The sequence below is a fragment of the Myxine glutinosa genome, chromosome 8, assembly GCF_964187855.1.
Source record: "Myxine glutinosa chromosome 8, kmMyxGlut1.1, whole genome shotgun sequence".
Classification (NCBI taxonomy): domain Eukaryota; kingdom Metazoa; phylum Chordata; class Myxini; order Myxiniformes; family Myxinidae; genus Myxine; species Myxine glutinosa.
Window position 1 is genome coordinate 138,955,659 of NC_136268.1, and position 14,297 is coordinate 138,969,955.

The following is a 14,297-nucleotide window of genomic DNA, read 5'->3' on the forward strand; positions in this document are numbered from 1 at the left end:
GTCTTTGTTTGATTCACAATCTAATGCACCTCTAATTTGTAATTAAAATACTTTAAGACCAACCTCGTTATCGTCAACGAAAAGCGTCACCAAACACCGGAACCAATGAGATTCGAGCATTTGAAAAAATATTTCAAAAACCAAATCGCTCCATGGAGGCCGCCATCTTCCGGATGCGGAAGTTTGCATAAAAAAATTGCGAAAAAGTTCAATAGGAGTTTGTTTCACCCGTCTTTGTTTGATTCACAATCTTATGCACCTCTAATTTGTAATTAAAATACTTTAAGACCAACCTCGTTATCTTCAACGAAAATCGTCACCAAACACCAATGAGACCAATGAGATTCGAGCATTTGAAAAAATATTTTTTTAAAGCTTATTACCGTTTTGGAGGCTGAAAACGGCGTCAAATATTCTAAAATTGACGAGGAATTATTTTTTAGAAATCTCGCGGCCGTAGGGGATAGTTTTTCACGGCGGGAAATATCCGAAGTTGAGACGGAATTCACCGAATTAATCAAGAAGTACATTTTATCAATTTTAATCTCATCCAGAATGCAAATGGTACCTACTACACCTACTACACCTACGGTACCTACGGTACCTACTGTACCTACTGTACCTACTACACCTACGGTACCTACTACACCTACTACACCTACTACACCTACGGTACCTACTGTACCTACTGTACCTACTGTACCTACTACACCTACGGTACCTACTACACCTACTACACCTACTACACCTACGGTACCTACTGTACCTACTACACCTACGGTACCTACTACACCTACCTACTACCAACTACCTAACCTACTGATGCCACAGTGATGGGTAAAATAGTGGCAAGAGGCTTTGGCTTCGCCGGCTCATTGCGGCTTTGCAGTCGGGTACTAGTATCATAATGTGAGGTCAAAAAATAACCCATTTGAAGAGGAACGAAATAAGCTCATGATGTCTGAATCCAATGTGTATGTCATATCATGGCTTCCGAATACGTTTCTGAATTCATAAGCAGCCTCTACCTCGTAAAAAGGTGCGTTTAAAATGAGGCACAATCCCTGCGATTCGCCTTGGCAAAGGGGCTGGCAGAATGGCCTCGAGGTATGTCCTTCGCTTTTGAGCCATCAAGCTTGGGTTCGAATCGCACGCAGGGCGAAGCATCAGTGTGTCCTGTCCCACGGATGGGCGTTAAACTGGGTATCCCATCTGCCAGCATTGCTTGGTGCAGGTTAAAGTCCCACGGCGTCCTTCGCAATGAGTAGGCGAGCTATTGCCAGCGCCCTGAAGCTAATGCCAATATTCCTGCCCTAACCTGCAGAGGGCACTGTGCATCAGCGATAGTGACAACCCCACCAATGATGCTGTTCCAAAGCCTCGTGCTCCATTCGAAGGAGGAGAAGAAGAAGAAGAAGAAGAAGAGGAAACAAAGGCCTTGGCAAACAAGCTGGAGAGAAATGTCAGAAACAAGATCTCAAGGCTAATGAATCAAAACCATGGCTGAGAGATTGTGTGAAGGCCGTGCCCTTCAGACTCACATCTATCATTCGTCCACGTTGTCTTGTCCCATTGCTAATCGGAATAAGCCATCCACCAATTGCCTTACTGAACAGTTCATCCTCTTTTCCCAACACATATAACATGCATTTTGGTGCTTGCTCAACATTATAACAACTTATCTCAGTGGGAGACTCAATAAGACTTAAATTATAAAACCAATGGTTCATAGTATGCTTTGTGGGATGGCGTTCCGAGCGAGCTGTAAGTGATGTTACCCACAAGATGAACACACAAGAGGGTAGCTTTCCATCACCACATACCGACGACTTGTGACGTCTCAAAAACACTTAATGCCACATCAACGATTGCAATACCTGTTTTGTTCAATTCGAAACATCAACCCCAAGTTTATAGCATGCAAGGTCAAAGGACTGTACACCTATTATGTAGACAGGAGGATTGAAACAGAAAGGAAAGTCAGTCGTAGGATAGTGGAGATAAGGAAGGGAGGTAGTTTCCCATTGTATCGGCACACTGTTGTGTACCATTGTCAAGATCTTTAATGTTCAAGACCAAATTTACAATCCTATCAAAAAGACTATGTGCTCCAAGATGCTGCACCCCCTGCTTGGGACTGCACCATCATGGCAGTTTTGCTGAGATTGCAGAGAATGGACTCCACAGACGAATAAATTATTGTTATGCATTCTCATTGGTCAGTTTCAGAGAATCATGTGCTAGAGGAAGGTGGCATGTGGATGCCCTGCGACATATTAAAATAAATAGTCAAACACTAAGGTGTTACAGAGATGAATCGTAAACAGCTGTCGGAGAGTGGGAATGTCGATCAGGATGATCCCCAAATCAACCATGTTGTTTCTCATGATGTGGAAGACCATATTTAACATAACTGAAGATACCCTGCAAGATATCTTAATAATAGTAATACGCTTGTGCCTGTGTCTGTGTGTCTGTCTATAACATTCCATTCCACCCATTGGTTGGGCAGTTCGCCTGCATCCACTCACAATTTTCAGCCAATAGGCGTCACAGGCCTCGTGAGGATCGGCCTCAGTGATCGATGCAGCAGTTAACTTATACACCACCCAAATAACAATGTGACATTCTCTCAGACAGGGCTTAAACCCATGTCATTATCAAAGGTCTTTGTCCGAGGTCATTATTTACTTTTAACGATGTGAATATATGCATCAGGAAGAAGGTAATTGGTTTTGGGCCATTTATTGTCGCATATCTTTTCCTCATATCTCACGAGATTGTGAGTTGGACAGGTGGCCATGATGGGCCCAGACCTGCTCATGGTCGTATATCTTTTCCGCATATCTCGTAGGATTGTGAGTTGGACAGGTGAAGGGGAAGGACAGCAAAGATAGGACAGAGTTGGAAGAGGAGGTTGAGGGTTTCAGGTTGAGGTGGGGGTGAGGAGTTGTGGTGGAAGGGGAGGGGAGGGAGTCGAAAGCTTAGAGTTGGGATGGGATCAACGCCTTAGGATTGGGAGGGGGATGGTGACTTATTGGGGTTGGGAGGCAGAGACCGAGGACTTGGGGTTAGGAGGAATGGGGGTGGGAGGGAGTGTTGAGGACTTGAAGTTACATTTTACATTACGTGGAATTTCCACACGATCCTGATAGCTAGAGCAAACAGTCAAACACTAAGGCTTGTTACGAATTGTCAATAAAACCTGGTGGCATGGCATTTGATAACATCGTATGAATTGAAGCCAAAAAATTCCAGGTAAATAGTGGAATTTCCCCACCTTACTCCTCTCTTATATTCCCAATCCTATTCTCTTTGCCCTCCTTTTCCTTTTTTCCATTTTCCATCGCCACTTTCCCTGCATATATAATATTCCAATGATTCCTAATTGGACAAACCATTCATGTTTACCCATGTGTGCAGACATCTGCATGTAAGTCATGCAAAAAGGGCCGACAGGTTTGTTCCGTTTTTAACCTGGGCCGCATGCCATGAACTGTATGCTTTGACACAGAGCATACTTACAAACTTGAACGTGGCCTTTGACGGTTGAAATGAATTGTGTGCTCAGGTAGAAGCTAAGGCCATTGAACACAGACAGGTGAAAGGATGGAGGGAGGGAGTATTGATATTCCGACAGCCATGTGTTCCTTACTTTCTCGTGCGTGCTGCGTCCATTTCGACAACGCTGGGCCGCACCACGCAACGCTGTGCGGTAATTGCAGAAGTTACTTGATGGGTCCATATAGTTCTTGATTTGAAGAAAGACAAAGATGGTGGGGGAAAAGAAAACATGGAAAACGTGAAGGATAGCATTTGAATCAAACAGTCCCATTCCCCATCCACAAAACCTACAGCACCGTTCATATGTTCACGTTTAACAATATTACATGCACAATTATGTTTGAGCTAACAATGGTAGATCATATTGTAGCAGGTGAGCAATTATATTTAAATAAACTGCCTTACAGGTGGAGCAGAGGTAGTGCTTTTGTCCTTGGGATGGTCTGTTCGATTCTCGGCCCAACTACAAAAATGATGAACTGGTTCTTCGAAGAGCGGGTACGAGTACGCCATCGGATGGACGTTATACTGGGAACCCATCCAACAGCAATGATTACTGGTGGAAATTAAAGATCCCACAGTGTCTTACAATCAATAAAGAGTAGGCAAGTTATTGTCATTGCCCTGGCAGAAGAACACCAAATTTGTGCCCCAACCAGCTCCGGCACAGAGACGAGATGGGCTTTGGGGGGTCCGATTGGCCACAGAATCACCATGGTAACCCCAATTCCCTTAATATTATGGGTTGGAAATAAGATAAGAGACATTTCAATAACTGGTTTGTGGAATGCACACAGATGCTAATCGAACAACTAACTCATCTATCTGATAAAACTTCTCTATATTGTTTGTTTAATATAAAATGGACATATTTTTGTTGCAAACATTCCAATCATAGGGAACCGACTGAACAGTGAAATGTTAAACACTCATTGATAAAAATGACCGAAGGTGATTATCCAATTGGATCAGTAACTATTATTTGAGAGCTGGTAGAATAGGTATGCACATTCATTTCTGAGCTGACAGAACACCCTGGTGTTGGTGTAACGGCTAGGGTGCCAGCTTAGGATCCTAGGATCCTGGATTCGAATCCCGGTCGATCGCTGAATTAACGCCAGGGGGGTTGACTCAGCCTGTCATCCTTCCGAGGTCAGCTAATTGAGTACCAGTTCACTGGTAATTCCCTGTTTGTCGTTAAAGGCGGCAAAAAGGGTTGGCGTCAGGAAGGGCATCCGGCCGTAAAACATTGCTTCAAAAAGGGGACCGAAAAACAACAACAACCACGGTTCCCGAAAAAGGCCAACCCCTGCTTTGCGGGGAAAAATGGCCTCTAAAGGTGGTTATTTTTTTTATTTTATATATTCATTTCTGAGCTGTCTAACCTGGGTTTGAATCCTGACCCAGCTACAAACTGTTATCCTGGTGTTTCGATTATGTGTGACGTGTCCGTGTGTGTGCCGTCCATTCGATGGACGTTAAGCCGGAGGTCCTATCTGCAGCATTGGTCAATGGAGGACCTCAGATATCACATATGTCCTTCGCGAAGAGTAGGCGAGTTTATTGCCGGCACCCTGAACAAATTACAAATTTGTGCACCCTCAGTGGAACCTCAGGCCTGGCCAGCCGGTTCGTGAAAGACGTGGGAGAAAAAAAAGTTTCCTCGGCCGACCCCACAAGAAGGCAGATTCATTGGGGCCAGGAAAGTAGTGTAATCATTCTCTACCGGTTGGGTGGTCTGGTTGGTGTATCGGCCTAAATCAAGCCAGGATTCTTAGTCAGGTCGGGTCTCAACATTTCTCTCATAAAATGTAACTACAAGTTCAAATTCTCAAATACTATTGTATAACTGGCATTAATGATGATTAGAGAACAAGATTGATTTTAAAGTACCTGTACAAAATAAAATGCAATTTTTTTTTGTCCAAACCGACTTAATCCCATGCCCGACCTTTGCATTTCTCTACTTATTCTCAAATTAGATATTTATTTTTTTTGTATACAAGATCGAGGCTCGTGAAAGAGCTAACATTAATCACACAAAAAGTGAAACCGACACATAAAACACAAAAAACAAGGGGAACGGTAGACAAGATTTGGGAGAGGGGGAAGGACACAAACACAACATTTGAGAGCAGGGACATCGGGAGAAATGTGGGAGGGGGAGGGCTTGGGTGGAGGTGGGAGAGGTATAAAACATATGAACACTGCAAGGACTTCCAGGAAAGAAGTTGGAATAAAAAAAATTAAAAAAAAGTATCTGGGTTGAATTAGCAGGGGTAGAAAAGATCAAGGTTTTGGATGGGGGAAGATAAGAGATGGTGGTGAACAGCTGTTTTAAAGACCTGGAGGGAGGAGTGGGGGAGTTTGTTCCAGAGGCGGGAGAAAAGGGGAATGAAAGGGTGAAGGTGAGCAGAGAGCCTAGATTTTGGCAGTTTAACCATAAGAGGGTTGCAGGCAGATCTTGTGCGACCTGAAGGAATATTGGGGGGACAGAGCACAGAGAGAGCTGGGGGAGCAAGGCCGGAGAGGAGTCGGTAGAAGACAGAAAGACCACCAACCTGCCTGCGGTGAGTGAGTGAAAGGCCCTCGGAGTTAACTTCATCGCAGGAGATTCCAATGATTCTGAAATCTTTGGTTTCAACAGCGTGAAGCCGAGTTAGGTGTGAGGCAGGAGCACCAGCCCAGAGGGGCGAACAGTATTCCATTGAGCTGCGGATGAAAGCCTTGTATGTGGTGAGGAGCTCAGGTGTGCCAAGGAAGGACTTCGCACGACGGAGGATGCCCAGTCAGCGACTGGCTTTGGAGGCCAGCTTGGAAATGTGGTTTTCCCAAGAAAGATCATGGCAGATAGATTGAAACTAAAGCCTCCACCACCTCCCCCGTACCCTCCACCCAAGTCTCCTTGCATGTGCAATGTGCATTATATAGATAGCACGATGGACTAACCTTGAGCTTTTAGATCTGTTGACAAGCAGATCTGTGCAATGCTTGAGATAAATATAACATGGTGATAGATTATTATGATTATTATTATTATTATTATAACTAGCAAAAGTAATGAGTCGCTTCCTGACGGGAATATTAAGAGACGGGGAGGAGAGGAGAGGAGAGGAGAGGAGGGGAGGGGAGAGGAAAGAGGGGGGAGGAAGGAGGGGCAGGGGAATGGAAGGGGAGGGGGAGGAGAGAGAGGGAATTGGATGGTGGAAGAGAGGGGGATGGAGGGGAAGGTTAATATGTCACCCAAAAATGTTAGTTAATAAGAAAACGGGTAGGTAAAAACAAAAAGGGAGCTATGTCTACTGTAACGCCATGGCTTGCAAAAGCAGTCTGACTAGTATTCACCAAGTGGTGGTTAATGATATTCAAAAAGGGTGTTATGACACACCCAAACTTCCCCAGCCTTGTGACTAATTAATTAAGAGCCCTTGCGAAGCGGATTAAGCACTCCAGCAAGCACTCCAATGAAATGGGTGACAAGGAACGGCTGGCTTGGCAAGCGATAGCAAGCTGATTCCTTCTGGTTGAAATGGCCAAGGAATTAAAAAACAGATCGCAGGTACCAAGTAGAGCGACACCCTATCCCATGGAAGTATGAATTAAGTTAAAAATTATTATTAAGTTAAATTTAAAAAAACTAACCCCAGAAGGAATCAATGAAGAATCAATTAATCAAAAGGAAGGGAGAATGACATCCTCACTTAAATAAATGAATATTTACACTGAGTTATAAAAATCGCTATATATGGTAAATTTTGTCACATATCACTCCAGATTTGGACATTTATTTAGTCTCCAAGATCCAATCTTCATATCCGAATCCAGATTTTGATGATATGCTTCAATTATATAATGACTAGCCAAAAGCACCCGGCGTTGCCCGGGTACTTTTTGAATGAATTTACTACTATAATTCAGCATTTACTCACGGCCGTAGAAGATTGACTACTATAACTCAGCTCAGCTTTTAATTGCAAAATGGGCCCAGCCCAGCCGAAGCGGCCTCGACCCCTAGCCTATAACTATCCGGGAGCCCGTCCCGACATTTTTGGTTCTTTTTGAATGAATTTACTACTATAATTCAGCATTTACTCGTGGCAGTAGAAGATTGACTACCATAATTCAGCTCACCTTTTAATTGCGAAATGGGCCCAGCCCGGCCGAGGTGGGTGGGCCTCGACCGGCCTCGCCACCTAGCCGAAAACCTTCCCGGGGCCTGTGCCGACATTTTTTGTATTGGAGGTTTCTTCCTATCTTTCACCGTTCAAGAGATTAGCTTGCGCAGACAAACAAACAAACAAAAACTTTCTTTTATAGCCGGCGAAGTCGGTGTTGTCAATGAACGCGTACATATTATGTTGAAAGCCAGATTTTGCTGGATCCCTTGAGAATTTCGAAGCTTTGACGCATCAAATCGCTCAATGGAGGCCGCCATCTTGCGGATGTGGAAGTATGCATAAAAAAATTGCGAAAAAGTTCAATAGGAGTTTGTTTCACCCGTCTTTGTTTGATTCACAATCTTATGCACCTCTAATTTGTAATTAAAATACTTTAAGACCAACCTCGGCCCGCACGTGCCTGGTTATCTTCAACGAAAATCGTCACCAAACACCGGAACCAATGAGATTCGAGCATTTGAAAAAATATTTCAAAAACCAAATCGCTCCATGGAGGCCGCCATCTTCCGGATGCATAAAAAATGCATAAATGGAGGCCGCCATCTTGCGGATGTGGAAGTATGCATAAAAAAATTGCGAAAAAGTTCAATAGGAGTTTGTTTCACCCGTCTGTTTTTTTATTCACAATCTTATGCACCTCGAATTTGTAATTAAAATACTTTAAGACCAACCTCGTTCCCCGGGCCCGCACGGCCCTGGTTATCTTCAACGAAAATCTTCACCAAACACCGGAACCAATGAGATTCGAGCATTTGAAAAAATATTTCAAAAAAGCTTTTTACCACATTTCGGACGCTGAAAACAGCGTGAAATATTCTAAAATTGACGAAGAATTATTTTTTAGAAATCTTGCGGCCGTAGGGGATAGTTTTTCACGGCCGGAAATATCCGAAATTGAGACGGAATTCACCGAATTAATCAAGAAGGAAATTTTATAAATTTTAATCTCATCCAGAATGCAAATGGTGTCATTTTCAACTAGGTACGGTACCTACCACATCTACCTACTACCAACGACCTAACCTACTGATTCCATAGTGATGGGTAAAATAGTGGCAAGAGGCTTTGGCTTCGCCGGCTCATTGCGGCTTTGCAGTCGGGTACTAGTATATATATATATAGAAGAAAGAAGAAAGAAGAAAATCTATCGTGTTTCCAAGGCAAGGCACGTTTGAATAGGCCGACACAAAATGGCGGCGGAAGAAGCCAGCGAGTGGCAGTGGGATGACCAAGATGGCGGGCCGCCATATTGTTAAGCTTATGAGCACCTCATTCGGGTTCAGGTTTTTTTTATGAGCACCTCATTAATAATCTTCAAAAAGGGTGTTATAACACACCCAAACACCCAGTTTTCATCATTGCAATCTGTTGAAGGTCCAGGTGTATGCACGCAAAGTTTGGGGGCGCTAGGTTTCATGGTTATGGAGTTATGGTGGACACAGATGGACGGATGGACACTGCCTTTTATGATTGTAGATTACTTGCAAGATCGAAGATTTTTCAAGTACTGTATATTGGTTAGTCTTGTGCTTTATTCTGTTTGTCTGTTTGTCTGTCTGTCAATCGCCTACAGGTCACAATTTTAAACCGATCCTCATGAAACTTCACCAAATGGTGGAGTTTGTCTCAAGAAAGAAGCCTATTGATTTTGAGATCAAAGGTCAAAGGTCATTTGAGGTCAAATTTTCAAAATCAATTTTCATCCAATTGACTTGAAAATTAAACAGCAATTCCATAGTGCCTCACTGAATTGGGGAAACAACTATTTTTAAGGTCAAAAGGTCAAAGGTCAACTCAAGGTCAAACTTCTAAAATCATCAATTTTCATCTGAAAAATCATCAATTTTCATCCAATTAACTTGGGGAGGGGTGGATTTTGCAAGTATCGTGCTCTGCATGAAGTCTTCTTGTTATTATTTGTTGTTGTTGATGGATGGTAATTATCTCTGGTGATCTTAAACAGGTGGAGTTCTGTGATTTGCCTCTGACATATGCTTCATTCCAAGACATAGTCATCCTAATTTACACACGTCTCACGTGCTTTCCCACCATGTGAACTTCACCTGAAGGAGCAAAAATAAATTGAATAACTCTCACCTCCAGGATGTCAAACTTGGCCGTTTTCACCTTCGTCCAGGTTTTTTTGAGCCTTGACACAGGGATCATACTCAGCCCAGCTGGAAAGTACAATGAATAGTTGCAAATCATTTAATCAAAGATCGCCCAACTTACACCACCCAGGAGGTTCACATCCACCTTACATTAGTTCAATAGGTATTGGAATAGGCAGGTATTATACAACTTTGTGAGAGCAACAAGAATACAATAGCAACACTAAGAATTAACAAAGCAGAGCCTAGCTGGGGGTATTTATCTCGGTGACCCTTTCACACAACAAGCCTAATGAGTGAGGCCGCCCTTTTAGAACAGAAAAATCCGATTAAAGTATTATCTATCCTATAACAGATGGCCACATGGATCTTTGTCAAACTTTCAGTTTCATCTTTCAGTGAGTGCCAGAGAGTGTTTTAGGCAAACAAAAAATTGAATAATTTTGAAAAAAAAAGTTAGATTTTTTTGGGATTTTCAATTAATTGCTCTATAGTGCCTTTGCAGCTACTAGGGCATTGCCCGTACTATATCTATATCTAAAATTATATCCCCCCCCTCTATTTACATGAAATGGTTTGGTCCAAAGCGAACGGCTTGCGAGTACGGTGACAATCCCCCCCCTCTATTTACATGCAATGGTTTGGTCCAAAGCGAACGGCTTCCGGAGTTTGGTAAAGAAATCGCCATCGCGTGCACAAACGCGCAGGAAAGCGAATGAATCGCAAATTCGGTTTTATTAGTTTTAAAACATAGTTTAACGCCAACATAGTTTGCAAACGTGAAATAAATGAATACGCTCTCAAATGTGCCATCCGAGGCAGAGTGTGTCCTCCACGTTCGGCACACGCGATCGTTCGCTGCTCTCTGATTGGTTGAATCGTTTTTTGGACATAGCTCGGTAAGTAATTGTCCGATTAATATGAAACCTTGAAAAGGCACATCCTCGGGTCCCCAGCAATATACCTGGCAAGTTAAAAGTATATCGGACCCGTGGTTGTCGAGAAACAGCGGTCACAGACAAACAGACGTACAAACGTACAGACGTACAAACAGAGATTACTGGAATTATAGATAGATGCCTGCCCCTATATATAGCCTGCCCCTAATGCCCCTATCTATATAGACCCCTGCCAGGCCCCTTTTCAAGGTTTCATATTAATCGGACAATTACTTACCGAGCTATGTCCAAAAAACGATTCAACCAATCAGAGAGCAGCGAACGATCGCGTGTGCCGAACGTGGAGGACACACTCTGCCTTGGATGGCACATTTGAGAGCGTATTCATTTATTTCACGTTTGCAAACTATGTTGGCGTTAAACTATGTTTTAAAACTAATAAAACCGAATTTGCGATTCATTCGCTTTCCTGCGCGTTTGTGCACGCGATGGCGATTTCTTTACCAAACTCCGGAAGCCGTTCGCTTTGGACCAAACCATTGCATGTAAATAGAGGGGGGGGGATTGTCACCGTACTCGCAAGCCGTTCGCTTTGGACCAAACCATTTCATGTAAATAGAGGGGGGGGATATAATTTTAGATATAGATATAGTACGGGCAATGCCCTAGCGGCAACCCCGCCCGTGGTTGTCGAGAAACAGCGGTCACAGACAAACAGACGTACAAACGTACAGACGTACAAACAGAGATTACTGGAATTATAGATAGATGTGAAAGGTAATGTTAAATTATCTAACCCCACTCCTTAGAGAGTGCAGAGAAGTGTTTTCGGTTCCCACAAAAAAAAAATGATTTCTTCAAAATACTGTACCAACATCACCAGGCAACGCTGGGTACCCCTGCTAGTGTATTATAAATTCAAAACTTCAAACTCGATTTCTTCATGCACAATACTGCATTTGTGTAACACCATTTTCCAAGACCACATGAGGGGCTAGGTCAATTACAGTAGATCTAAGTGCAGACAACCATATCCTCAAGAATGGGTACAGCTAACTGGGGTATAGGTTTGAATCTTGACCCAGCTATAAACTGCCATCCTGGTGTCTTGCAGGCAGGGTGAATGAACAGTGTGTGTGTGTGTGTGTGTGTGTTGTCCCTCGGATGCACGTTAAACTGAGATTTCTGTCTGCCAGCATTAGTTGGTGGACATTAAAGATCCAACGGTGTCCTTCATGAAGAGAAGGCAAGCCACCGCCAGCACCATGAATAAATGCATTTCCTAACCTACAGGGGGCACTGCATCAGTGGCACAGCCATGCTTCCAGCAATGTTACAATCAGCAGCCACAGGTTGGATACGAAACAAATGGTCAGGAGGTAAATAATCAATAACGAAATTGAATACAATCTATCATTAAAACTGCTCCAAAATGTAACCTGAGTACACCATTCCTTCGAATAGGAATGTTTATGGTAGATAAGGTGCTGCTTATGCTCGATAAAGTGGTGCTTACATATAATTGCCATGAATGAGTTGAAGTTTCCCATGGAAAAGCACATTCTGGCCACTTCGATGAAAAACTCAATCACCTTTGCTCGCTGTTTCTTTTTCAAGGGCTGCAGATAGGGAGACAATCAATGAGGATGGAGGGTTACCCGACTTTGGACGAATTAACGTTGAGTAACTCGTGAGTCCAACAGTTTGTAATGCTTAGTCCAGGGCTTTCAAATGTGGAGAGAAATGAAAACTTTCTTAAATGTAAGTTTTAGGCACAAATGAATGATTGGGTACCGTTCAGTTCGTGTTTTAATTAGGTTTGTCAGACCCCCATCCAAGCAAAAAGCACATTTCTGCTTGTAGTGGTAAATATATATGTACAGTACTTCTACGATGATAAATAGAGGTTGTGTGGATGTCACTATGTCACCAATATTCACTCGCCGATTGGTCACGGCACTGACCAACTGGGTTTCACCGTTCTTCCTTTCACTCATCGATTGGTCACCACACTGACCAATTGGATTTGCCCGTTTTTCCCAGCATTGTTCTACGTGTCTTCAAAGGTGGGCCGAGATGGGCACTCCGGCCCAGAGACAAACCATTAAGAATGAAAATAATTAAAGATGACGAAATGTTTAATTAACAAGTTTTTGTTTCCATTGGTGCCGTTCGTGTCAGCATAAACATCATCCCAATAGACTTCATTCATAAGAGTGTGTTGTGCAAGCTTCAAAAGCGATCGCATGGAGTGTGGTATGTTGTGATCATTAACATTTATTTCAGAAATTTCAAAAATTACAAAAGTGGCTTTCTAAGAATGTGCCGCAGCACATTCTTCGCAAAGGTGGGCCGAGAAGGGTAGGTACTCCCTCCCGCCCTGAAGGCAGAGTTCCCGCTAGTACTGTATAACAAATGCAATTGAAAATTAACGTTTAGTGACGTCATTATTTTCATAATGAATTATTCGAAATATGATATTATTTTTGCTCCCTTTGACACCTGCATAGAAAAAAACAATAATTAATAAATAATCATGGTTATTCAAATTATTTATGACAAGCACTGACAACACCAACAGCTGCAAAGGACAAACAAGTGTGTGCATTGTGTCCACTCCTCACCAGGCAGACTTCTGTCGCAACCAGGAATATGAGATGGTTAAACCACTCGACGTACGCCTCCAGATTCTTAGCGCTTTTAACACCAACATGGGCCTGCTGAAAAATATAGATTCTATCATGACGATAATCACTCGGCATTATCAGTTGATGTTGACCAAAGCTCTATTGCCTGCAATTACAATCAAAAAATTACTCTGCATAGACCACGCCGACACCCCCGCACCACCCCACCGACTGCCATAGCCCCCCACCACCTTCGATATTCAGCCTCTCTTATCATTCTCACATCACCCACCTGGTGCTGGTCAATCGACCCTTTTGGTGAAAAAGCTCCCACAAGCTCTTCCGGTCCAATCTGGCTCAGACGTTCCTTCAATTCCAAACACAGCAAATTCAAACTGTCAAAACTCAAACTGTCACGATTTGAAACTACTGAAAAAAAATTCAAGGCAAATTGTCACTATTTGAGAGAACTTAGTACAAGGTAAACAACTTCCAGCAGAGTAGGCACTGAAAATGAACTTTAATCGTCTGATAATGAACTATGGCAAATTTATAGTTCAGAGCAAATCGACTTATAACTTTAATGCAGTTTCCTGCTCAAAACACACTCACCAACTCGATGAATGTCAATTGCTGGGCTACCAAGCCCGCATCTCCACAAGTGGCAAATAAATCACGTGCACAGGCCCCAGGCCTTGGGGACAGCGGTCCACGGGCCTTCCCCGCCGTGGCTTGACTTCCCAAAGTCTCCTCGTATTGTTGCTGTGTCGCCAGGCGGCGTAACAACCGTTGCAGGAGCTGAGCCCCTGTTCGCCGCAAGCCCTACAATATGGCAACAGAATCGCTTTGTGAACAACAATAATGGCTCATTGATGTTGGCTCACTGCTTATCTGGCAATCACTTGATCCCCATAGCAA

The 14,297-nt window shown here is 43.2% G+C and overlaps 1 protein-coding gene across 5 annotated transcripts in view; it reads right to left on the reverse strand.

The window, feature by feature from the left end:
* RASGEF1B (RasGEF domain family member 1B) overlaps window positions 1-14,297 on the reverse strand; it is an 89,757-nt gene that overhangs the window by 22,170 nt on the left and 53,290 nt on the right. For 3 of the 5 annotated variants that reach the window (XM_068125276.2, XM_068125278.2, XM_068125275.2), the window contains exons 5-10: window positions 13,992-14,201; window positions 13,672-13,746; window positions 13,377-13,472; window positions 12,269-12,371; window positions 9,840-9,919; window positions 3,656-3,751 (exon numbers count right to left, since the gene is read on the reverse strand). In XM_068125276.2, coding sequence (XP_067981377.2) covers window positions 3,656-3,751; window positions 9,840-9,919; window positions 12,269-12,371; window positions 13,377-13,472; window positions 13,672-13,746; window positions 13,992-14,201 — 660 coding nt within the window. The remainder of the gene's footprint in view (window positions 1-3,655; window positions 3,752-9,839; window positions 9,920-12,268; window positions 12,372-13,376; window positions 13,473-13,671; window positions 13,747-13,991; window positions 14,202-14,297) is intronic. The other 2 variants (XM_078783761.1, XM_068125277.2) reach the window with 1 other exon arrangement.